The sequence below is a fragment of the Fusarium vanettenii genome (genome assembly GCF_000151355.1).
Source record: "Fusarium vanettenii 77-13-4 chromosome 7 genomic scaffold NECHAsca_22_chr7_11_0, whole genome shotgun sequence".
NCBI classification, from domain to species: Eukaryota; Fungi; Ascomycota; class Sordariomycetes; order Hypocreales; family Nectriaceae; genus Fusarium; species Fusarium vanettenii.
In genome coordinates this window covers 245,501-270,136 of record NW_003315863.1, presented here as the reverse complement: position 1 = coordinate 270,136, position 24,636 = coordinate 245,501, and the positions used below count along the sequence as shown (strand labels likewise).

Below are 24,636 nucleotides of genomic sequence, written 5' to 3'. Positions count from 1 at the left end.
GTTGAATGACAAATGATCGGCAATTGAAGAATTCCAATGCATCATGATCATACCCGTTGCAAAAAACTTGGAATGCGGCATCTCGAAATGTTGCGCATCATGGCTGTAGCCACAAAAAAGCCATGATAACTTTAATTGCAGCATGAAGCCATTCAGAACGTTGAACAAGAACCCCAGGATCGGATACGACACCCACACACACACGAGATGCTAAGCTTAAATTTGTGTCTTGCCTTCTTTTTCCTCGGTGAGGACACCTTCTAAAACGGGGGACGGGGATCTGACCGGATGAGGCTTGAGCCATTAATCCAGGCGTGTGTTGGTGACGGGTTGTTTTGCAGGCTTGGCGTAAGCCTCTGGACAATGCAGCGACGGCGCAGCTGAGGAACATCACCCCACTAAAGGCAGTGTTGGTTGAGGGATTGATGGCCCTGCGAGGCTGTGTACCATAGCGACCTGCAGAGCCTGCAGCTCACGGGTGCACCGGGCTGAGTGAGAGTGAGGGTTCTAGACAATCTCTCACAGCGTTGCCTTGCTCCGCTCAGCGAGATCCTGGTCTGGAGGGATGATCGAGACCTCAGTGGAGAAGATGAGAGCAAAAAAGAGGCCTGCAAACTCTCAAAACAGAGTTACGCTGCGCAGGCACACAATTTACAAACGGCCCTTTGCGCAGGAACCCAGTTCTGGCAGCCCTACCACGTGGACCCAACAATGCCAAGACCAGGCACAAGGCCCAGATGCTCGCTGAGTTCGATAGCACTCAGGGCCAGAACAGAACGGGGTTCACCAGGGGGTCAATAGTCCCCTTCGCTTAAGCGCCTCGACTGACTCCTCTGGGAGAGAGCTCTCAGGGGTGGTGATTGTTAAGCCGTACCTCCGTCCCCAGCTTCGATCGAGGCTTTCACGGGTCCACCGGCAGTGCGGCAGTAGGAAATCCACCGAGACAAAACTCTACTCAATAGTCAGGGGAAGAGACGCTGCACTGCAATAAATGCATCCTGTCGGACATTTACCCTTCTCAATAGGGGGCGGAACACGGCACTTGAAAGGGGCTGGCTGAGACAGCCGCTGCAACAACCATATGTAGCCTGCCCATAAAAACACGTCGACGACCGGCTCACGGCATTATCGATATCCTCTTGACGCTATCGAATGCCGGTGCCTTTGCAAAGCCAACGTCGATAGCGTCGTCGCGGGCGTGCCGCATCCGTGGCTATTGGGACGTGGCGTTCAGCTGTTGGATTTTCTGGCTTGTTTTTTTCTTCTTAACCAAGACGCCACCAGCTCATCGAGCATTTCTCATTGGTGGTCCTGATCTGGTGGCTTATGACGCGGTTCAACATGGCAGCTGTGACGTGGAAAGTCGGTAATTGGGCACCTGTTGAGGAAGAGCCCCTTACAGTACGGCGGAGCGGCGTCATCCCTCCTTGGTTTGATTAGTGGCAGCTTCAGCTGAGGACTCACAGTTGAGGCCGTGATAGTTAAGGGATGGAAATATTCACCGTTGTCCGTTGATTGCGAATTTGCGGATCCTTTGCTGTGGCTGTGAGTCGGGAATCCCACTCTACGCCACATTGTCACATGTGAGGAGCGCGTCTAGCTACCCTATACGTGGCTCAACATGTTCTCCGGCATCGCCGGCAACGGTTGATAGAAGAAGCTGGATCAATGAAGCGTCTATAGATGAATCAGCTGGCATGTGTTGCGCAATGTATCCTTTATTTCGCAAGTAAACCTCACAGTTTCCTACCAGATGCACAGTGACTCTCTGACGACACGCACGCATGCACACGAGCTTGTTCACCCTGACTTGAAACTACACACCTAATGTCCCTCTCATGTTGTAGTAGTCAAACAATCTCATTGTCATCACGCACATTTACAATGTTTCAGGCACTCTCTAATCATCGAACAACAGGTCCTCTCATCCGTCGAATATGGACCCAAACTGCCGTGAATAACATACTCAACACCTCTATATGTACGGAGCTTTCCGGTCTCACATTCTTCAACACCCTTAGCAAGACTATTGCACCCCTCAGAACCTTGGAACACTTCAGCCGAATATCACTTGACTTACAGTAGTGTTGCAGCCATGCCAAAGTCCGCCCCCACTACAACGATCCGTGACGATCACAAGTACTGGAAGTGCAAGCAATCTTTCACCAGCGGCAGCACTTGCGACGAGAAGAACGAAATGTCGGAAAAGCAATGTCCCGCATGCGGGAGCAAGCGCGATGTCAATGACGAAGCGCTCGACGTTTACATGAGAAAGATCGGAACTATCTTCATGACTGATGCCAACGGGAAAGAGTGGTGGCAATATAACTCGTGACGATCTGACATGATCTACTTGATCTTGCGAACCACTATAGACTGGGGTCTTAAGCTGGTCTTGCACATCTATGGGCATACTCTGGTAGTCATGGCCCAAAGCCCTGTATTGTACTGTCGTCCCCTGAACGACATCTCGGTCACATAATAGTAATTGAGTTTCGATACCACCTGAATATCGCCAGCCACAACTGAGATGGCGCTGTCACATTGAAAAATGGGTCGGAAGACGGGAAAGGTTTCGTCGGGTTATTTTGAGTTCCCAAACCTGTTGGAGGTGCGAAAACTCGTATTGTGTGGTGTCGTCCTCGGAGCTGTTGCCGGCTCCCTTTGGACAATTATAATGGGTGCCTCAACATAACGTCGTTCGCTTCTAATGATGCATATCAAGGTCTAAAATGATGACCCGATGAAACTATTCTCAATGTCTGCACACTCTTTGGGTTTGTCTGGTTGTTTCATTTGGATTCGTCGCGGGAGCAGCTCACCGAACCCAGATCGACACTGGGGCTGCCTCAGATGCCAGATATAGTAACTCCAAGGGGCCACGTAAGTTAGGATGCGGAGTATACTGTAGCAAATCCTTGGCACAAGCTGGCAATTGAACGGAGTCAAGTGAGGATCACGAATCAAGAGGAACGAGATGCGGTTCGTTGATGGTTTTGACAATCCAGTATCTTGTACGACTGCAACGTACGAGACCGGGTAAAGTGCTATTTTGCGGAACTTAAATGCATATGAACTCTCTTACGCAAGTACAGCCCCAGAACAAAAACGATTTGGCAACTGGAAGATGTTCTGTCATGGGGAACCTTGACGCATGACGGTCAATATTCGACGCCGGTACCTGCGAAAAGCGCGTCAAGATCCATACCGTACAGTAGTCTCCATGTAGGTATATAGAGTTTCATTCAGTCAATTGTATTTTGACTAAAACGTAATTCGTTTCAATGATACCCAATGATACATCTTACGATAGCATGTGTGAACTTCGGCACGATGACACGTGCAACCCTTCCATACAGTAGTGCTGACATCGCCGGGACCGCCTCGCCAGCCAGTAGTTATAACTCGTCACATATTGCTTGAAACGTTGAAGGTCATGTTTTAGTGCACCCAACAGATGCGCCCTCCAGTCTCCAGAGTGGGAGCCCAAACAGCCGGGTGCTCGCCTGCATTTGCAAGTCCTTCACAATCATGAGGAACTGGGAAATGCCAAGCTTTGATGCGCACCGGGAGATCTTCATGTTTCATTTATTTTATAGCGAGGCAACATCGTGGCCTTGAAACGGTATGGATGATCGGTCCTGGCAAGGGTTCTAGTGTCAGACATAAGGGGTTCTCCACTTGAGCCGCATCTCGGGAGCAACCGATCTCGGGGAGATCTGCGCTCGGAATGTAGGCATTAATCAAGGCGAAACTAGATATGTTTGGCGAGATTCAGGCTATATAGTCCTTGGCTATGCTGATGCCAAGGCTTCGGGGTGCCCTTTGATGAACCCCTTTGATGAAGGGATCGACATCCTTGCTTGTTTATCTAGGTAGATAGCATTCTATCAAGGGCGTTTGGTCAAGGTTGCTTTGGCTCATAGGGACAGTTGACATGCGCCTTTTCTTTGATAAAGCGTTTTATATCAGTCTAGTCTTTGTGCTTTTTAGAGGTTGCTGGGTAGGTAATCTGATCAACTCCGTCCAGGAGCAAGGGCGTCTCGTGCCCGGAGAGCACTCAACAAGCGGCTAGCACAAGCAAAAAGAATGGGCAGGGTTAACTGAGGCTTTGATTGTCACGGCAATATCGAGACTGAAGCCCTAGAGACCGCTGCAGGCTCGAGCCAAGGGCCAAAAAGATAACTGCCCTGAGACAGGAACGGCAAAAACGTACAACAGCGGGGATTCGCTAGTCATCACTGACCCAACTACTAATCCGCCCCTCACTGGCTTATCTATGGGAGAGCGGACGGGATCCCGAATTCTCCAGTGGGTATGGTCGTATGTGGTGGTGAAGCGAGGAAAATTTGCTTATCGCGAACCCGCTTGGCCAACATTCACGATGCCGCCCCTATCAAACTGGCTCGCAATATTTGTCACATACGTAAAATTTCTTGTAGATCCATGGCTATGGGAAAAAATTTCTGTATCTCGTGGATTTGTGAGGAGATAGGTGCGTTGATAAACCCCAAGTGGTAAGCGCGCAGCGTCAAGTCCCCATACCTGAAACTTGCTTCACGATGCCGTCGCCGTTTGACGCTGTAAGTCAATCACAATATACATTAAAGCATGAATCATTACGATAGATATTGAATATGACGTTTGGCGCAGTTGAATGCACTGCAAGTCACGGAGGCCCCACCCTTATGCTCATATTCTTTGTGCAGCTATACTGGCTGTGAACTGGAGCTTACTACTGCCAATAAAGAAATCACACAAAGGATAATGGCGCTCGAAAGCTATTTCGTGTGAATTCTACTGAACAAAGGGTAAGCTAACTACATGGTTGACTTCGAACATAATTTTGTTAGAACCCCTCAGGAGAACAGCCCCCGGTTCAGCCAATGCCCGCAAAACCATTTAAGACCTGAATGAACATCACTGATAGCGAAGTGATATTTTAATTCTACTCGAAGAGAAATTCTTGATACCACAAACGGTACTACTTCGAGATCCCGTAACGCGTAACCCTAGATCACCATGGATTCTGACAAGAACTAGACCTAGCTGAGCCAGACTGCCAGTGAACAGACTGGTAGCAAACCGGAAAATGACAAGCCGGATGCCAGGAATCAGGCTGATGGTAAGAGTACTGACCACCAACCTCCCGGAAATTACGCTCAACTCATGTCAGTGGCGAAACTCGCCTCGAAGAATCGGCGGTCGGGGGCTGAGCTTCAAAGGCGCCGAGCTACCATTTGGAGAGAACTCGAAGAGACTGGCAAACTTCTTGCTGAGATTCGAAGCAGGTTGGAAGCAGCACCTCCAGGCTTTGACGAAGATGACCTGGCAGAATACAGGGCCATCTTGGAAGCCCGGGCGAGAGATTTGGGCGCAAAATTGACACTGTCTGAGGTGGAAGAAGATGAAGATCAGCAATGCGAAGATCTTATCAATGAGGATTGCGAAGGTGAGGACTACGAAGATGATGAAGATGGTGGAGCTTCCTTTTATTTAGAGCCGCTCCCCGAGAGTCTGCATGAAGACAGTGGCAGCAGTTCTGACGACATGAAGCCAAATAAGGTAGTCTACTCAGACTTTGATGCCGACTCAGATGAGGACAGTGATTCGGACGCTGGGGCTAATCTGGCCAAGGTCGAGGGAATCAAGGCTGACCCTTCTCTGAACGGCGAATGCTTCTAAAGTGAACGGGAGTTAAGGAGGAGGCGTTGGATGAACACTTAGGCAGGACGTGGAGGTTAATGATAGTATCAGTCATCTAGCCTCGAATTAAACGGCCATTGGGTTGATGTAGCTTTGATAATCTGATTCCGTGATGACTGCTCCCCTAGTGAATCATCATGAACACGGAAATTCGTGCGGACAGAGTGTCACTAGCTAGACGTGGTGGTGGAAAGCGCATTGTAATACATAATATTGGCATCGAACCACAACCAGCGAAGCGTGTTAATACTGATGGACGGCTGCTTTCTTTTGTGGCCCAAACCCGCATCACCCCTACCTTTCTTAACCCTGGCATGCTCTGATCAAGTAGCCGCAAGCTATGGTCTAGACGATCTACTTGCCCGCGATACCAACTTATCCATGTTGGTACGTTCAAGCCTCCCTGAAGACTGATCAGCATCCTGATACAATCCCAGGTACACAACAAGCTCACAGAACGTGTCAGAATAAACAGGGATTTCTCGGCCAGGTCGATGCAGATCTTGTCGTGCAACTACACGGCCTGACCGACCTTGGTGTCCTCTGGAAAGTGTTTCAAGAGTCAGGTCTCTTCAGCGTTAGGGCTTTGTTCAGTCATAAATGAGCCATGCCACGGTTGATCGATACTTTGTAGCCAGATCACGCTCAAAGAAATCTACCGACCTTCTTACTTTTGTTCACGAACAAGGAGGCATCCACAAAAGCACAAAAGGAGAACATCACGACCAAAGACAATCGCGTGTCTATTCACGAAGAGCAGATTATAAAGCTGAGGTCCTCTCTCTTTCTGTTTCGCGCTCTCTCTGTGCTAGAATTCGTGTTCATCCAATTCACCTGGTGCAGCGACACAAAAGACACTTCATCAACACTAGCCACTAACAGAAATAACAAAAGATGGCCATGGAACAGGAGCATATGCAAGCCAGTCGCGTGGGCGAGTCTGGAGAAGCAGGAGAAGGACATGATGGCAAGCAACAGGAAGTCCTCACCAAGGAGGAGTTGATCCCTCCCATCATACGCTACAGGCAATCCTTTGACTCTTCTGGAAACTGTTCTACCATTGCAGTGTATTCTCTAAAGTTGGCGTCTACCACTTCGTCGGTTGAGTCCTTCCACAGCGCACTCACTTCGTCTCCAAGAGAGGACGAGGATGACAATGCGAGATCCGAGGATTCGTCGATATGCGAAGGCCAATATGCGAACCAACCTCTGGAGGATGCTCATGATGCCAGTCAGACCGTCGCTGATCCCCTGCCACGTCCCGGCCTAGACATGCCGCTCACCCGGGCAAAGGCTCTGGAAACCTGCACCCAGCCTCCTATGTCCAGTCCTGATAAGGACGCAGAGACTTTGAACCGCGTCCATCGAATGCACAAGCGTATTACCAAGAACATCTCTAAGAAGCTTACAAAGCGCAAGGAGAACTAGCTCCCTGGCTTTAGGGGCTACAAACTGACAGGCTTTCTTGTCCCTAGATAGACTTGATCTTGAAATTTTGTCTCATCCAGGTAGTCCCAACAGTCAATTGCATCCTTTAAATTATCATCTCTCTCTCTGTGCCATGATGGTGCTTCATCGCGTGATGTCCGGATTTGTCAGACGCTGGTCAACGGGACCGGCATTCCGATCCCCGATGATTGTCCCCACTTTAACGATCCTCCGCGCCGATGCTCCGATCTTCCGATCATCCTATTGACCATCCCATGGATTTTTTCATGGTTGATGATCCTTCACAATTAAATAACAGTCCAATAAGATATATTAGATATTCCGTGATGTCTAACAATACGCGGGATCGCTCTCTCTCGACCCAGAAGTCCCATGCAGCATCTGGCTTGTCACGGTATTTGACGTCGGAGACGGCTTTCCTTCCCAGTCAATGTTTGTCAGATGATTGTGATAAAGACAAGGGGTATCGAGGAAAACAGGTAGGGATGCCGTTGAGACGCCATGCATGCTAGTTGGTACCGGAGATGCGGCCACAAATAGTAGCTATATAAGCACCGACGCTTAAACAGCGTCAACACCGGGAGTATCGGCTTTGAAGGTTATAACACGGGTACTATTCGTTAGTTTAGCAAGAATATCATGTATTTCGCCACCTATGCTGATAAGAAGGCTCTGGCGGACGATGTTGCTTCTTGAGATGAAGACGTCGGAGGATCGGATGGTCGGACTCGCGCACGCCCGGTACCCCTGGTATAAGACTGACACACCACCCTGGCTTCAAGAGGAATTACGCACCCTAATTCTAACAATCAGTTGCATTTAAATCTAGATCTCCCACTTCTTTTTTTGTTCTTTCTTGGCATCTGTGCTCTGATCTGACAAGCAAGCAAGCACTACCTATCGTGCCACACCTAGCCACCTCCCATCACAGACCAACCACCATGGCGAGACCAGGCCTGCCATCCTCCGATGGGGAAGATGCTGGCAGCACAAAGTCTCAGACTACTTTGACACGAAACGACGTCGAGGGGGCTGCAAACTACTCGACAAATGCAGAAGCAGAAAAGGTGTCTGATGAACCAGACACAAACCCCAACATTATCGACTGGGACGGCCCAGATGATCCCCATAATCCTCTTAACTGGCCAAGCAGGAGCAAGGTCATTCAAGTGGTGATTGTGAGCTTGTTCACGCTCAATGCGTAGGCGTTTACCCCTTCTCTTTCTACTGACAGCATCACTGACTGTGGTCGCTCTAGAAACCTCGCTGCTACCATGTACGCACCTGGTGCACACGAACTAGCCGCCGAATTCAACATCACAAACTCCACAGTCATCGCACTAACTGTCAGTCTCTACGTACTGGGTTTCGCCATTGGCCCTCTCTTCCTCGCGCCACTCTCCGAGCTCTACGGCCGTCTCATTATTTACTATGTCTGCCATGTCTTGTTTATCGGTTTCACCTTTGGATGCGCTTTCAGCAAAAATACTGGCATGTTTCTTGCCTTCCGCTTGCTTGGAGGCTGCGCTGCCTCCGGTCCTATGAGTGTTGGAGGCGGCTCTATTGCTGATCTGTATCCTGCTCACGAGCGTGGAAAGGCAATGGCCCTGTTTAGCATGGGACCTCTTATTGGTCCTGTATGTATTGTTTGAATGGACGGAGGTTGAACCTAATGCTAACCATGTCGCAGGTCATTGGCCCCATCATTGGCGGATTTGTTTCTCAGAATATTGGCTGGCGGTGGACCTTTCGACTCATCCTGATTGTTGTAAGTCATGCTGAGTCTTATTAAAGTTGATATCGTCTTACTAACGTGACGCTCTAGGCTGGTGTCATCCTTGTTGCTACAGTTGCATTTGTCGGCGAGACCAACGCCGCCGTTCTTATACGCCGCAAGACTGAACGTCTTCGAAAGGAAACAGGAAACGAAAAGCTTGTTCCCAAGTTTGACAGAGCCGAGACGCCAAAGCAGATGCTCCTCCGCGCCATCGTCCGTCCTCTCAAGATGCTCATCTTCTCACCTATCGTCCTACTCATGTCGCTGTACACGGGTATCATCTTTGGCATGATCTTCTTGCTCTTCACTACCTTTACTTCTGTCTTTTCCGGGACCTATGGCTTTAGCGTCGGCATCTCGGGACTGGTCTACCTCGGCCTTGGTATTGGCATGATGCTCGGCCTGTTCACCTTTTCCAAGACCAGCGATAAGCTCATGAAGATGAAGGCAGACCAAGGAGGCTCAAAACCAGAGGATAGGCTCATTCTCATGAAATGGCTGGGAATCACCACTCCAGGAGGCTTCTTCTGGTACGGCTGGTCCGCCTACTACCATACCCACTGGATCGTTCCAATTCTCGGTACCCTCTTTATCGGTGTCGGAGCTCTCTTTGTCATTGTCCCAGGACAGCTCTACCTAGTGGACTGCTTTGGACCTGAAGCAGCTGCATCAGCTCTCGCGGCCAACTTGCTCATCCGATGCCCCTTTGGTGCGTTCTTGGATCTGGCTGCTCCCGCATTGTACGACAAGCTTGATCTTGGATGGGGCAACTCGGTGCTGGGATTCATCGTCTTGGCATTCACGCCTGTTCCTTTTCTTTTCCATGCCTACGGAGAGACACTGAGGAGGAAGTTTCCGGTTGATCTGTAGCGTGGAAGCACTGTACTTGGCTTTCGATGATCTGCTGGGTAAGTAAGCAAGATCTCTCTACAAGACTATCATCAATTGTTTCATTCATATCTCTTTAAATATCCCTTCTCAATTTTATACCAAATATCCCTTTGTCTTCTTTTCTTAGTTATTTTCGGTCTGCGGTATGTCCACCGCACCACAGGAGATCTCAAGATGGTTCATAATGGTAGGCCTTTCACAATAGCTATGCGCCAGAGACCACTTTCACTCTGGTTCATGAGGATTTTAATAGATTCATAGAATAGAAAACGACTCTCAACTTCTTGTTCTCACAGCTGGCTGATGAAAGTGAGCACAACCGTCCTCTACAAGCGATTGGTGAAGGATGGAGTGCAAGTCGAGATGGGAACAAGATGGCAGCTCTTAGCTATAAATAGAAATAGAGATTGGTATTGAAATCGATGATGTCGAAAACATTGAGAATTTGCAGGTAACTTTATTCAATAATAACCCTTATTCATTGGCCAAGGGCGTGTCAAAGGGGGTCGGAGGGTCGGCTAGACAAGACATTCAGCTGGACTGTCGGAATTGCCGCGATGGCCGCATTCGAAAGGAATGTTTCGTTAGTCAACCTGATCCAAGACTCGATAACTCGATCTTTTTGGCAGGCGGTGAAGATGACAAGGGAGATAATGGGTCTCGGGTATACAAATTCTCCAAAAAAAAGGACATTTGAGTGAGTGCCACGTTCAACGAGTGGAGAAGTCCGGTTGCAGAAGTCTCGGAGATGCAAACGGTGGAATGGCCTTTGATTGACGTCACGAGTGAGATGCATAACCGAGAGACAGTTAATGCAATGCAATTGAGCTGAAAAACCACCTTGTTATGACCTCTCTTGTTGTGGCTTGTGGACAACCAACAATGGCTTCAATTCTCGTATACGTAGTGCTTACGTTCAGCTCCTCATGTAGGGAGAACTATTGATTAGTGCAGATCGATCAAGGATGGGGATATCGAGAGGCTAGACCACAGAAAAAAACAAAAATTAGCATCTATCGATGCGTGGCTTCAATATAGGCTGAGACAAAGAAACCAGACCATGCCATGGACGGATTCAAGCATTCCAGATGACTGAGATGGAGGATGGGGCAAAAAAGAAGGGGCCCCTTTTAGGAGCAACAAGGGCGAAGATGGCAAACTTGAACCTCTGGTGAATTAAATCTTTGATGATCAAGAATTGCACCACGTCACGAGAATTGCCTCTTCTTACGATTGCCCAGCTGGACACGCACGATACTCGCTTCTCATGACGACAGACCTAGAGGCAGAGCAGCCGCCTCAATCGGTCGCAACACCACCATGCGCCAAGCCCGTTCAAAAAGACAAGGTGGCTACATGGATCGAGGCATCAGCGCCCTGATTGTCGACTCGGCCACTCTATCCAGGCTGGAGGGGGAACCTCCAAAGACTCCAGAGCTGAGGGTAGAATCCGATTCTACAGAGACTGACGACGATTCATTTGTGACGACGTCTCATCCCTGGACGGGTAAGTGACCCTCTTTCAGCGCTAATCGTCACGCTAAGATGATCTGCAGAAACGCGGAATGGCCAGGATCTCAACATCAGGATTCCATTCGAGAGGTCGCCTTTTGTCGCGACAGGCGATGAAGATCATGAGATCATTGCCGATAAAGATGATGAGAATTTATTTCGGGACTCAATCAGCAAGAGTCGCCTTTTATTGGATGCAAATCGGTCCATCTCACAGCGATCACTTAATCGCATTGAAGAAAACACCAAGCCCCCACCACTACCACTGGAACCAATCGTCAACAATGACCTCTTTCACTCTTGTCTCCCTGATCGCGGCAAGATTATGACGGCAGCTCAGTTTGAAAGTTACCGAGAGGTCAAGGGGCGCCAAGACTCGAGTGAGGCTGATGAGGAATCTCATGGTGATGGTCGTGGTGATGACAGCGACGATGAAGATGAAGCAGCGATCTCAAAGCGACACCGAAATGAGAGGAGGAAGCAGGAAGCTCACATCATCAACTACAGAAAAAACATGATCAAGACTACCGGCGACCCGAATTTACTTCCAACCAGGTCGGCGCTATCAACACCACCATTACCGTCACCGTCACCGTCTCAAGACGACGACGTTCCTCTTGCCTTGCTTCAGGTCCGCAGATGCCCAAGTGAGAGTAGCCGTCCTCCGACTGGTCTGGGAAACCCCAAGTCCAATTCCAGCTTGCGAAGCACCATTCAGCAGCCCGTGAGGAGGCCAAGTACAGCGAGGAGCATCGCGTCTCAGCAACCCACCAGACGACCCAGTACGGCGCGGAGTGTCACATCTCAGCATGGTCCATCTAGAAGGCCGAGTACAGGGCAGAGCAAGGCATCTCAAAACCCGAACTCTCCATTACCAGTCTTTGCACGTGGACTCCCTCACGATCCCTTCGGCGCCAACAACAGAAATGTCACTTCTGGAGCCGTGTATCCTCCACAAGCTCAGCAGTCTCTCTACCCTGGTGGCCTAGTCAGTGTCATTGCCATTGAGCAGCGTGATCGAGCCATGCGCCGGCGAGCTCAATCTCGTGCTCCAAAGATGAACCCCCACCAGAACCATATGCAATGGGGAGGCGGAGCTCCAGCTTACCCGTACGGTCAGGCATCTTCCATGTACGGAGCGCCTGGTATGCAACAGCCCCAAATGCGGATGTCCCACGTTCAACCAGGACCGAGCATACGATCCGACGTCCAATCTCAGATTATGCAACAGACGGCACAAAACTTGAATTCGCAGTTATGGCTCATGCAGATGATGAACTGTATGAATCAGCAGGGAAACCCGAACTTTGCCCCGATGCCTCAACAGCCCTGGCAAGGCTATAATCCGATGCCGCAAGTCAATGGCTTCCCTGTACCTCCGCCAGCTCCGGTGGAATCTTTCTCGACCTTGCCGGGCTATGCAAACGCTGGCATGGGTCCTGCGGGAATGGATTATGCTGCGTTTCAAGCAGCGCAGCAGTACAGGGTCAACATGTCAACTCATCGACCTGGAACCATGTACACGCCTTCGATCGCGCCATCAGAGCGAAGTAACGTTGGACTTCCAAATCGATATCGACCTGGCACGGTGTACACCCCTTCGATAGCTCCGTCGGAACGAAGTACAGTTGGTCTCCCGAGTCGCTATCGACCTGTGTCGAAAGCTGCCAGCCAGAGGGGGACCGAAACAAACACGCCAACCAAGGACACAAACAGCATTAATAGTTACCTGGGCCCCACTGGGGCTGATACTAGGTCTGTTGCCCAGAGCGGAAGCAGTGGCTTCGGCTCAGGGCAATCAGAGCAAGGGACGAGAGTGAAGAAGGAGAAGAAGGACAGGAGAAGAGCCATGTGGATGGGCAAGAGGGAGACAAGTGACACGAGTTGCGCCACCTTGGGGTGTTTCTCAGCACAATCTCCCTCTCAGTCTCCCGAGGAAAGTCGATACAATAATAGGCAATGGGGTCGATGAGGCCCCGGAGGAGGATGGAGCATTCTCTTGACTTTCTTTTGTTGCTGCGTCATTCTGTTCCATTGTACGGACTTAAATGATATCCCTATAGTAATATTAGACTTGACGCATAGACTAGAGGCATTTTCATCAAGTGGTAGAGCAGGTTGCATTTGGTAGTTTAGACACTCGACACGTAATACATCAACCTAATAGTAGTATTGTTGAGTACCTAACTTGGTGATTATCAATCTGCGTGATTATGAACACAAGTGAGCTTGGCTGAGACGCATTTATCAGTTGATTTACCTTGTTCCGTATACATGCGTGTGCAACCTGTCCAACGTGGGATTGTTAGTATCAATGACGTCTTCAACAGGAGGTATCGGATTTAACATTAGATGGATCAGCAAGCCATCCAACTCACCTCAACCTCCAAGACTCTATGACTCTTACGCCGATGTTAGTTTCATAGCTGCCATATATGCCTCATTGATGCCTACTCCTCCTTTTGCCGTCATAAACCCAGATATTTGCCGGAGCAAGGATCCGAATACGGTCAAGGTCAGTTACCGCCTTTCCTATTCCACCTTTGTGTTGCCGGAGTCGTTTATCCACATCGACCCACAGAGTACATTAATAATGCAAAAGCCTCCAATTATCTCGTCGTCCAAGCCGGACTTAACATCCCTTCTTACAGCCGATTGGACAGGTTATGAAAGTCTATCACGGTGGATTGTCGTCAGTCGAGGTATCACGTCGTGTTGAAACCAGCTGTCGCCATACCCCTCACTTGAAGATCTCCACCTCGTATCAAGGCGGTCTGCTGGAGTTGTATATAAACAGCTCAAACCCGGTACCTCTGTTTGTTTCTCGTTTAGCAAATAAACGAAAATCACCACCATTCTTCAAAATGTCGGTTGTCAAGTCCTCGTACGACCCCAAGGACATGCAGTTCCGCCACCTGGGCCCCACTGGCCTCAAGGTGAGCGTGCTCTCCTTGGGAGGATGGTTGACCTACGGAGGCACCCAGAAGGGTAACATCGTCAAGGACTGCCTGCAAACCGCCTGGGACCACGGTATCAACACCTTTGACACCGCCGAGACCTACGCCAACGGTGCTTGCGAGGTTGAGATGGGACAGGCCCTGAAGGAGCTCGACTGGCCCAGAGACGAGTACGTCCTCACCACAAAGGTCTTCTTCGGTACTGGTCGCAAGGAGCCCAACACCCGAGGTCTGAGCCGCAAGCACATCGTCGAGGGTCTCAAGAGCTCTCTGGAGCGTCTCCAACAGCCTTACGTCGACATTGTCTTCGCCCACCGACCCGACTACGCCACCCCTCTCAAGGAGATTGTTGAGGGTTTCACTCAGGTCATCCGAAACCTCAACCTTGCCTACTACTGGGGAACTTCTGAGTGGAGCGCCCAGCAAATTGCTGAGGCCACTCAGATCGCTGAGCGATACAACCTCATCGCTCCTGTTGTCGAGCAGCCTCAGTACAACGCCTTCCACCGCGAGCGCTTTGAGGTCGAGTACGAGCCCCTCTTTAAGCAGTTCAGCTACGGCACCACCATCTGGTCTCCCCTGGCCTCTGGTCTCTTGACCGGAAAGTACAACGACGGCATCCCCGAGGGCTCCCGCTTCGCCACCAACAAGGAGTTCTTCAGCAAGACCGTCGAGGCCCTGCAGACCGAGGAAGGAAAGGCCAAGATCGAAAAGGTCAAGAAGCTCACCGCCATTGCGGAGCGCCTGGGTGGAAACACATCTCAGCTCGCCCTGGCCTGGTGCCTCAAGAACCCCAACGTCAGCACTGTGATCCTGGGAGCCACCAAGGTTGAGCAGATTGAGGACAATGTCAAGTCTGTGAAGCTTTCCGAGAAGATCACGGATGAGATTTACCAGGAGATTGAGGCCATTCTCGACAACGCGCCTACCAAGCCGTTCACCTATGGTCGGGACAGGTAGATGATTATAGACAACAAAGAGTAAATATTTAATAAAATACACGCCCTGGACTATCACCAGAGAAACTTGTATCCATACTGAATCTCATTCAACGGGACTCGTCGTGATGTCTTCAGCGGAAAGTCCAAGTGACGGGAGAGAAAGGTCATTATGATGACCTCAACAGGAGAAGCAGAATGAGGACAAAACGTCTAATAATTGGACTGGATATTGAACATACCAACTTTAGTTTGGTATGATAGATGAAGGCTTGAAGGTCTGAGCTCATTAGTTGAGACTGAGTGCTGCCGTTCACCAGTTGACTGACAACATCTAGCCATCTCTGAAGGCCAACTCTATATGCAACCCAGAAACCACGTCTGGTCTGCCACACAACAGGAGAACTAGTGTGACTGCATTATAGACGAGTTCACGGCTGGCGAGTTGATCTCCTAGCCGAAGCCGGGGTGAGTGACACTACGTCGGAGGCTGAAGAGCCGCTGCCATGGACCTCGCCCCTGGCCTTGACGATGAAACTAGCAATTCATGCTACTGGAGCTTGTTAGTCTTCATCGACGTACGCGCTTATTATTGGCCTTCGCCAATGGCTCCAGTTACCGCGTTCGAGCAATGGCAGTCTACCATACGGCCCAAACCGTAGCGCTTGTCTCAACTCTTGGGTTACCATCGACAACAGTCACGATCCCTTCCTATGCCTAGGTAGCAAAGTTGAGTGGAATGCTAGCTTGTGTTGATGCACCAATTATGAATCAGCATGAGACTTGGATGAGTATATATTGCCATGCCTGGTTCTACACCATACTCTTACTTTGGGTGTAACCCAAAAGTGGAAGATCGCTTAACTCTAAGCTAAATACCCCCCAGCCGGCTCATGGAAATCCCACCAGTTCCTTAGTAGCAAAGAAGGCAAATAGGCGAACTCTTTGAGCGTTGCAAGGGCATGGGTGTTCTCGGGCCGTTCCCGAAAACACTGACCCCTGATCATGGCTCAGTTCATCAAAGAGCTGGCTTTCCGAGAAAGCCAATACACACTGTATTGCACCGTCTCCAAGTCTTGGTTGCCAGACTGTGTACCAGACTTAACAAGATTTATCTTTGTAAGAGAAGTGCGGGAAGCGCGAAAAGGGGACATTAATCCCCGGGTATCTTCACGCAGCCCTCGGGGATGTTTCACCCCGTGTGGGGCCTTTGTGTGACCTCACCTGCAACCCTCTACCTACCACAGCACGAGGTTGCGGTTCGTAATGCTGGAGCCTGCCTCTGTGCATCGGCAATGCCTGGGCTTGCCAGCTGAAAAGCATGCCGGAAGCCACCCATGGTCACCGGTCAAAGTGATGAGTCCTTTCAGCGTGTTGAAGCGCAGCTGGGCAAGCCGACATTTGTCTCACCGAAGGCGGGCGCGGGATGTGCACATGCAGCCGGGTCACACCACATCACAGCAGTGGCTTCAGGCTCGTACTCCGGTGGCTCGGGGTACAGCATGTCTCGGAGACCGGGGCAGAGCCGTGAGGAGGGGGGAGACGGGGGATCATCCGTCGGGAACGACCATGGCGGGGGATGGAGGTGGCACACAAGCCAAATCAAGCGTAAACAGCCCAGGTCTTCAAGTGACATTCTCGTACAGGGATCTTGTGTATTGTGGTTCTCGGTGTCAGTAGGTACACACTGAAGTTCCAGGTGGTTAACACTGGAACCAGGGCCTGAATGCCGGCTTGTCAACCTAGGTACCTACTGAACTTGCCACGAGGCCTACCAGTCGACCTTTGCACGTTTCCCTTGATCGGTTGATCTTCATACTTACACAAGGATATTCAACTCAAAGACATCTTCCATGGTCAAGCTCATCTGCTCTAAGCCGGAGGTATCCAAGCCTTAGCAGCATCGTGTGGTAGAATGCCAAACTACCTACTCACTCACCTGGGCTCCCCGCGATTCCCGGGTTACTGGCAGTCTCAAGAGTGATCAGGCCCTAGAAAGGAGGAACACGGCCAGCTTATGCTGGAATTGTCATCTGGGGCGTCTATGCACGCTCAAACTCAGTGCTTGCAACATTCATTTGTCCAAAAGTCAATCGTCAAGAGTCAGTGACCACTACAAAGAAACAATCTGCATCATCCCCCTCGTCAGCCAACTCTCAGGCCTCAATACTCTGGGTACGGCCAGTACGAAATGAGAGACCTGGGCTGCTTCTGCGTCGTCTGCTTGTACCGCCTCTCCCACGTTTCAGAGTCCGTCAGCAGGGAATAGTGAAGCCAGTCAAAAACCTTGGACAGCGGCACCTGAACCTCCCCGCAAAACCCCTCCAGATCCTTCACTGTGATTGACGTCTTTTGCTCGGTGTAGCTGGCATCCTCAGTGCCAAGGGGCGCCTCTGCGTCGAAGTCGGGGTTCACCGCGCGAATCGTCAGCCACTCCTCGGCCAGCAACTTGTCTTGGACAAGAAAACAGTCTCGCCGTATCCCCTCTGGAAGAGCTTCTCGCATGCTCTTGAATCTTTCCCTGAGCGCATCTGTCGACGCCCCGTCCAAGGCAGCGTCAGATACAAAGACAGTCTCAAGTGTCCTCCAAAGTTCCGCCTTCGGTGGGCGACCACTCCAGCTCTGCATGATCAGTTTGCCCACGGTGTCAAAGCGCTCCTGGAACTTTTTCCAGGCCTCATCGCTGCGGGGGTCACTGTATTGAGTACGCATCACAACAAAGCCCCATTGTGGCAGATCCCTGTCCACCATGTCTTGTACCCAATCAGCACGATGGCCGTGCCTGGCCTGCTTGAGTCGCTCGGCCTTTCGACGTGCCTCATCGGCCCTTACTCGTGTGTACTGCTTTCGCTTTTCGGTGGCTCTCAGGATTGATGGTCCTTTGATAGCTTCACGGCCCTTGAGAATAAGAGTACGGTCATCTGCCGACAGTTTCATGAGCCTGTCGAGGTCGGTCGCCTTGTTTGAAGTGTTTTTCCAATCATAGTCGCAGCCACGTATGATCATGTCGCACTCCAGCATGCTCAGGTCGTCGCCTTGGGTCAGAGCCTTTTCGTAGAGTTGCTCTTTCGTACAACCGAGACGTTCCTGGCAAAGTCGTTCCTCGTCTTCGGGTGGAATTCTGCCAAAGACGCGGTTTCTCTCGGCCGGCGAGAGAGATTCGGGGTCGTCTTTGGCCCGTTGATAGAGAGCTCTCATCTCTTCATCAATCATGAAGGGAATGATACGACCACTGACGTGATTGTTCAAGGTTTCACGGGTCAAGCCGAGCTCTTGAAGAGACAGCCTGAAGCCGTCCAGATGGACAACATCTTCCTCAGACATGACGGGCTGGACAAGGCGATGGCTGATGACTCTGACAAGAGGATAAAAGAGAAGTAAATGCTTGTTTATCAGAAGAAACGATTGCGAGAACATCGCGGGGTTCTTCTTCTTTTGTAGGCCATAACCGGGCACGTATGGGTGAGACATTGTGGCCTCAGGCATGAAGGCACCACCCACCCTTGTGCAACGTCTGCACTAGCGGCTCCATTTTGAGACGAATAGCCGGCACACGCTGAAGCTAATCCCGCTTTGGAAGGTTTCTAGCCCCATGGGGAAGTGCTCAATTAAAAGCTTAAAGCTGGGGAGAGTCCATGAGCTTGGTCGAGAGCTTAATCGTGAGAGCTTGATATTGCTATATGAGATGTTCTTTAGAGTGAGGCGAGTTTATATGATAGTTCTATGGTGAATTTAGCGGTGGGTTTGCTAGAGATAGAGGGCATAGTAATGACAGTAGTGTACCAGCTAAATCCCCTTCCTTTTCATCGACTTCATAAAAACGCGTCGGTATGGGAGGGCGCAGACCCATGACAAGAAGCTCCAGATCTCGAATCATTCTATAAATAAATGAATAGCAACAACCAGAGGGATTTTTGGGTTTAAGTAATGATTATTCACTTGATGTTGTATGGGTTCACCTGTATGGCCTCCTCACCCTAGACCATTACCGCGTCTCGCTGGGCAGTGAGACCACAGATAGTACGCCGCTTTTCTCACGATGGTCTTTTCATAAGTACACAATATGCTTTATATTCTCACAATACACTTATTCATGCAGGAAAGCCCAAGGGGAGATCACCAGCTCCGTGGTTGGCAATACTGTCTGTACCTGGGTCGGTGCTCGCGGGAACTAGCTTGCAAACCTGGTGTCTTTTGGGTTGGGTCTAGAAATATCCAAGAGGTCTCAGAGTAAATGAAATCACTGAATCTCGATTATGTGATTAGGAAAGGGTTTGACCCCCTAAATCAGGTCTCAACTAAAGTGAGAATCCTTGTGGGTAGCTGGAGCGTCTTCTGGTTTCAAGGTAAAAAGGGTTTCAATTAAAAGGAGTTTGACCTACCTCTCGATTAATGGGCCAGATGATAGAAACATTATAGTATGCACTGTGATCGCTGCATAGCCCAGAACAAGTATACCAGCATGAGTTCTCATCATCCACGAGGGGCAACCATGTCTCAGCATAACCGATCGAGAGGGTCATGTTCAAATGAGACAGTAGCTAAGCCAAGTGTATGCTGTCCAACCATAAGACTGAGAGCAAAAACCTTTCCATAATTAAAGTTCACGCGCATGTACGCAACCAGGGGTCAGGGGCTGCCACATGGAAAAGTACCGAAAGCCACAGCTGAGAAAAGCGTGGCAACCCGTCGGCATATCTGCGACTTCTACATGAGTAAAAATTCTCTTCTCCACGTTCCGATGTGTAAATCTGCCGAGAGATCACTTTGTAGCTATTGAAAGCTCGGGTAGCTTCGTGATCTAACAAGCATCTACGATTGAGAGCAAGGGCACAGTTATCTCTGCTTGACTTTCGAAGAACGACACTTGCCCTAAAAAGCTCCGGGAGACATCGGACATTTTCCTTGAAAGCTACCATTGACGTATTCTCGCCTCAATATCTCCCCTATGAAGCAAAAACCTGTCAACGTTCACGGAATCGGAGAGTTCAAGGACACATGCCATCATGATTTGATCTGATTTGAAACTCGCTCAAAAATACTATTACAATTATCATCACTTTTGCACTATCCCGAATTCGTGTTCTTGGCCTTGGACATACTGGATTCAAAACCTGCGGGCTTCCTACTAGCTGTTGAACAACAAGACATCTGGATTATTACCGTACATGAAAAGGAGACTTGAATTATGACCCAACCAGTAGATTAAGCTTTCTGCCCTCCCGACCGATTTAATTATTATTAGTTTAGTAGAACCAGCATCATCGAGAGTCCGACTGAGAGGATAACCGCGTTCGAGACCTGGACAATTCCGGCACCAGCAGTTGGAACGACGGCCGTAGGTGTGGCAGGAGTAGCTGGAGCGGTAGGCACTTCGGCGGGCTTGGACTCGGGAGGAACCTATAAACATTCGCATCAGTGGTTGGCGTCAATTGAGAGGATGGCCAACATACAACAGGTGGGACCTCCTCAGAGGGCTTGGGGGGATAAGGCGGAGAGGGAGCGGATGGCGCGGATGGTGCTTCAGGAGCAGACGGGACAGCCGGGGCGGAAGGAGCCGAAGGGGCTTCAGTCGGAGTCGAGGGCGCTGAGGGTGCTTCACTCGAAGCCGCAGGAGCTTCGGTGGCCGGGGCCTCCCCGCCAACGCTCACGCCAGCAGAGCCGCACAGTTGAACGCCGTATTGCTCGGCCTCTAGGGAAATTCAAAGTCAGAGAGTCCACACTGATACAGAAGAGAGTCATACTGGCGGCGTCTTCGGAGCTGCAAGCCTTGGTCACACAGGAAGTGTAGCCTTCGACAAAGACCTTGGACTTGCAGACGCAGGCAACGTCAGTGGAACCACAGCCGCTGGAGGCGAGAATGTTCAAGGCGCAAGATTGCTGTAAGTGGTAAGTACACCTTCGCATTCGAGGGCAGGGTCAAACTTACAGCGCACGAAGGCAGAGGGCTCTGCGCCAGGGCACCAGCCGAAGCGAGGACGGCGGCGATGAGGACTGACTTCATTTCGAGTGAACGCTTTGATTCAGAGTAAAATAACGATCGACAGAGGTTGTTTAATCGTGGACATAGATACTACTCTGAGGTTTGAACAGAACTGACCTTAAATATGAACATGGTCCTACGTGCTTACGTACGGTGCCTCACAATAAGCCTTCGGGACCCGAACAAGTCGGCTTGAAGTTTAACGCCAAGGCGTTTCAGGCCCAGCTCGTATTCAACATGTGCTCGTCAGACCATGGCCAGCCCTATGAGCTGTAACCCGGGTCGTCGGTGCTGACGTCGTGACGGTTCTAGACGATCAGAGGAAGGAGCTGGAGACGGTTTCTGGACCCAATTGACGTCGTGCGTATCTCTATACTGTCCATAAAGGCACAGAAGATGGAGAATACGACCGGGGGATGCCGTACAACCCGAGTGTTCGAGTCGTTTCACAGCAGAGACAGGAATCATCACGATGACTTCACCACAGGAGGGGTAGCAAGCTCAGCTGCAGAGAAACAATAAACATGTGCAAAAACCTGCCCTGAGATGTAACTAAGTTTATTAATGCTTATATAAAGGCTAAACCTCGTATCCGGTCCGTTTCTGCAGACATTTGTAGGGATGGGGGCAGACAATGGCAAGGAGAGAAGCATTTCACATTGCCCTCGATTCGCGGGAGAATACGTCAGAGTCATCGATTTTCTCGACCCGTCCAAGATGATCAGGAACTTTGGACCTCCATCTCTTTCTGGGAGCGTGGTGCTGATTAGTGTCGGCATAAATGCCATGGAGCTGGCCGAGTGGCCGGCCACGACGGACACGAGGGAGACTTGCTTCGTCGTCGTCGTACGCCGCCGGCTTGCAGCATGTACGATGGACAAACAGCGATGAAGCCATGCATTGCTCCATGCCTTGAGGAAGGCCAGCCCGACCCCGGAGCAGGGCTTTAGAGAGGTCCCCTGTGAAACATTGGCTGTCTGGCATAGCCGACATCCGAACAAGCGATGCACCTATATCTTCATGACGTCGTGATGCATGATACCATGGTGTTGATACGTCCATAATTACTGAACATCTGATGGACGACCTCGGGCATAACAAGCTCTGGGAAGTTTTAGGTGACTTTGGGAAATTGGCGACTCATCATCACCATGCTCGTCTCGTCTGAGGCAGCCATTCAGAATTATTATAACCCAATGCTTTAAATATCAATCATACGACGGCAAGAATATACGTCTGCTGGGTGAATGGCAAGTATATTTGCCATCTACGCCTTGCAACCCCCATAGAGCGTACTCGACCAAGCCTTGTGCTGGGAACCACCTTGTAGCATGTTTCCTGACCCCTGACGACTTAAGCCGAAACCGGCTTTCGAGCCCACACAACCTTCTGCCAATACCAGCCATGCTTCTTTCCTGAGCGGATCTCTCGACGCAGATGGGTGGTGTAAACCTGGATGTCCTCCCTGCTCCAGCCACCAAGGACGTTTGTCATGAATAGGATGAGCCCCTCGAAGTCTTGCTCCATGGATAATTGAGCATACTGGCCAATCTCTCTGAGCTTTTCATCCTTGGGCCAACTGCCTATTGGAGACTATGAAGAAAGGGACTGTTCAGAATGTTCATAATTCGATGTATCAATAGTCCTAAAACTTACAAGCTGTCACTAACCTTGTGCTTCTTCTCCTGGATATCAACAAAGCCTGCCTTCTCCAGGGCCTTGTTCTGGAGTTCATCCTCGACCACCGTAAAGGGCCGTCCCATCTTATTGCCACCCTCGACAAAGATCTTGCCCCATTGACCCATGGCACTATCTGGTTCAATAGTGTTGTCGTCGCTCTGTATGTAGGCCGACGGCTCCATACTTTGAATATAGCTATCGGGCTTGAGGCATCGATAAGCCGCCTTTATGAGAGCTTCCCAGTCAGCAATACATCCGGTCAAGAAACGGACATGGACATAGTCGAGAGAAGCTTCAGGAAAGGTCCACTCCTTGGTGCAGTCGTCGATCTGGCTGGAGAAGCAAGTAGTCAGCCATTGTTCCATACCTACCTATCTCTTGTTGATCTAATACTTACAATTGAAGATTTGGAGGGGTCCAGCTTGGCTGTATAGGCGATATATCGGTTCCGATCACCTCACAACCGGGAAACTGATCGGCAAAATCACTGCACTGTGATGAGTTGTCCTGTCTCTCGATCTTTGAAAGTAATCTTACATGGCCCAAATACCTATGGAAGAAGCTTAAGTTAGTCTCGTGAAACCAACCTAGAGAATGCAATAGTTAAAGCTAATTTGTCTATACCTGTTCCTGTTCCAATATCGACAGCTTTCTACACGTTGAATGAGCATAGGGTGCAATACTAGAACAAAGGGAATACTTGCCTTGATGTCATTGCTCAACGGAGCAAGGAACACCTTTCCATCAAGACGGATAGTCTGGCAGTGATGGCTAAGAAAGCGTAAGATGATGTGACAGCTTAATGTATGCCATGGGCAGGCCTCACTTGATATCCATAGCTTCATTTTGCCGCTCATCGTTGGCACCCCTTGAAACCCAGTGAGTGAGGGCGTTAAAACTCTGAGTAACTAACTAACCAGTAATGCGCATCGCCTTGTTCACTATGGAATGTCCGCCCAAGGATAGTGCGGTACTTCAGGATGCTGGACGCGATGGATGCCGTCGAACTAATGTTGTCCTCGAGCGCAGAGTCGGCATTTGTCGTGCCATTAAAGTTACTCAGCCATGAAGCAAAAGTTAAGTGGTGATTTGTACTGACTATGGCCGCCTGCTGCCAATGCTGTGGGGGCAGAATACCCGAGCCGTGTGACGCTTCAGTTGATACGGCCTGGGCAGCCAGAGGAGGGCTCCCAGGGCTGGCTGGGGCTTCCACTGTGCCTTGAGTCGCATTTCTTGGCTTCTTGGCTTCGTTCTTATCCGACATGGTATCGTAAGTACCTTGGAAGCTGATGAAAGAACTGTTACCTCCAGGCCAGGAGAGTCAAGGACACGTGCGGGGTCTGGAGCTCGAGGCATTTCGCAGCCTGCTTTGTTTTCTCTTCTCTCGTTGTATTGCAGGCGCCGATTATGCATCAAGGTGGAGAGAGGAAGGGATCAGCTTAACGTCTGCATGCTCAAGTTGAAGCCACAAACAAACCCCGCACTCTTGAACCCGGCACATGGGACGCAGATCGATTCCGTCTTCAAGTTTCGAGGGGCTTGCCATAGCCTTACACAGATCCACAGAGTATGAATTCAACAGGTCTGTAAGAGCGCAAAGACTTCAAAGAGAGGCCTTCAATTAGAGACACAGCGTGCCTGGTAAGTGACAAAAGGAGGATCGTGATCGTCACCCATACCGGGTATTACCCTCGTTGCACCACAGGCGCCACGCGCGGGATTGGCATGATCCCTGGCCATGTC

The 24,636-nt window shown here is 50.2% G+C and overlaps 8 protein-coding genes across 8 annotated transcripts; 5 read left to right on the top strand and 3 right to left on the bottom strand.

Moving 5' to 3' along the window:
* Positions 1-4,562: 4,562 nt before the first annotated feature.
* NECHADRAFT_83066 (uncharacterized protein) lies at positions 4,563-5,685 on the top strand (the record flags this gene model as incomplete). Its single annotated transcript, XM_003044474.1, has 3 exons — positions 4,563-4,583; positions 4,764-4,811; positions 5,074-5,685. 3 exons carry the CDS (start codon positions 4,563-4,565, stop codon positions 5,683-5,685), a joined length of 681 nt encoding a protein of 226 aa, XP_003044520.1.
* A 915-nt stretch (positions 5,686-6,600) lies between these two features.
* On the top strand, positions 6,601-7,134 carry NECHADRAFT_83065 (uncharacterized protein; the record flags this gene model as incomplete). Its single annotated transcript, XM_003044473.1, has 1 exon — positions 6,601-7,134. The coding sequence occupies one exon, from the start codon at positions 6,601-6,603 to the stop codon at positions 7,132-7,134; it is 534 nt and encodes a 177-aa protein (XP_003044519.1).
* A 990-nt stretch (positions 7,135-8,124) lies between these two features.
* On the top strand, positions 8,125-9,795 carry NECHADRAFT_95146 (uncharacterized protein; the record flags this gene model as incomplete). The annotated part of the gene is made up of 6 exons (XM_003044472.1): positions 8,125-8,149; positions 8,212-8,356; positions 8,414-8,792; positions 8,846-8,923; positions 8,981-9,672; positions 9,768-9,795. The coding sequence occupies 6 exons, from the start codon at positions 8,125-8,127 to the stop codon at positions 9,793-9,795; spliced, it is 1,347 nt and encodes a 448-aa protein (XP_003044518.1).
* A 1,348-nt stretch (positions 9,796-11,143) lies between these two features.
* NECHADRAFT_83063 (uncharacterized protein) lies at positions 11,144-13,307 on the top strand (the record flags this gene model as incomplete). The annotated part of the gene is made up of 2 exons (XM_003044471.1): positions 11,144-11,330; positions 11,380-13,307. 2 exons carry the CDS (start codon positions 11,144-11,146, stop codon positions 13,305-13,307), a joined length of 2,115 nt encoding a protein of 704 aa, XP_003044517.1.
* Positions 13,308-14,199: 892 nt separating this feature from the next.
* On the top strand, positions 14,200-15,314 carry NECHADRAFT_70743 (uncharacterized protein; the record flags this gene model as incomplete). Its single annotated transcript, XM_003044470.1, has 1 exon — positions 14,200-15,314. The coding sequence occupies one exon, from the start codon at positions 14,200-14,202 to the stop codon at positions 15,250-15,252; it is 1,053 nt and encodes a 350-aa protein (XP_003044516.1). The 3' UTR covers positions 15,253-15,314.
* A 2,079-nt stretch (positions 15,315-17,393) lies between these two features.
* NECHADRAFT_83061 (uncharacterized protein) lies at positions 17,394-18,701 on the bottom strand (the record flags this gene model as incomplete). The annotated part of the gene is made up of 1 exon (XM_003044342.1): positions 17,394-18,701. The coding sequence occupies one exon, from the start codon at positions 18,699-18,701 to the stop codon at positions 17,394-17,396; it is 1,308 nt and encodes a 435-aa protein (XP_003044388.1).
* A 1,770-nt stretch (positions 18,702-20,471) lies between these two features.
* NECHADRAFT_83060 (uncharacterized protein) lies at positions 20,472-21,234 on the bottom strand (the record flags this gene model as incomplete). The annotated part of the gene is made up of 4 exons (XM_003044341.1): positions 20,472-20,630; positions 20,684-20,922; positions 20,975-21,110; positions 21,160-21,234. The coding sequence occupies 4 exons, from the start codon at positions 21,232-21,234 to the stop codon at positions 20,472-20,474; spliced, it is 609 nt and encodes a 202-aa protein (XP_003044387.1).
* Positions 21,235-22,566: 1,332 nt separating this feature from the next.
* Positions 22,567-24,157, bottom strand: NECHADRAFT_45720 (uncharacterized protein; the record flags this gene model as incomplete). Its single annotated transcript, XM_003044340.1, has 6 exons — positions 22,567-22,806; positions 22,884-23,226; positions 23,291-23,400; positions 23,577-23,664; positions 23,720-23,761; positions 23,811-24,157. 6 exons carry the CDS (start codon positions 24,155-24,157, stop codon positions 22,567-22,569), a joined length of 1,170 nt encoding a protein of 389 aa, XP_003044386.1.
* Between the last annotated feature and the right edge of the window lie 479 nt (positions 24,158-24,636).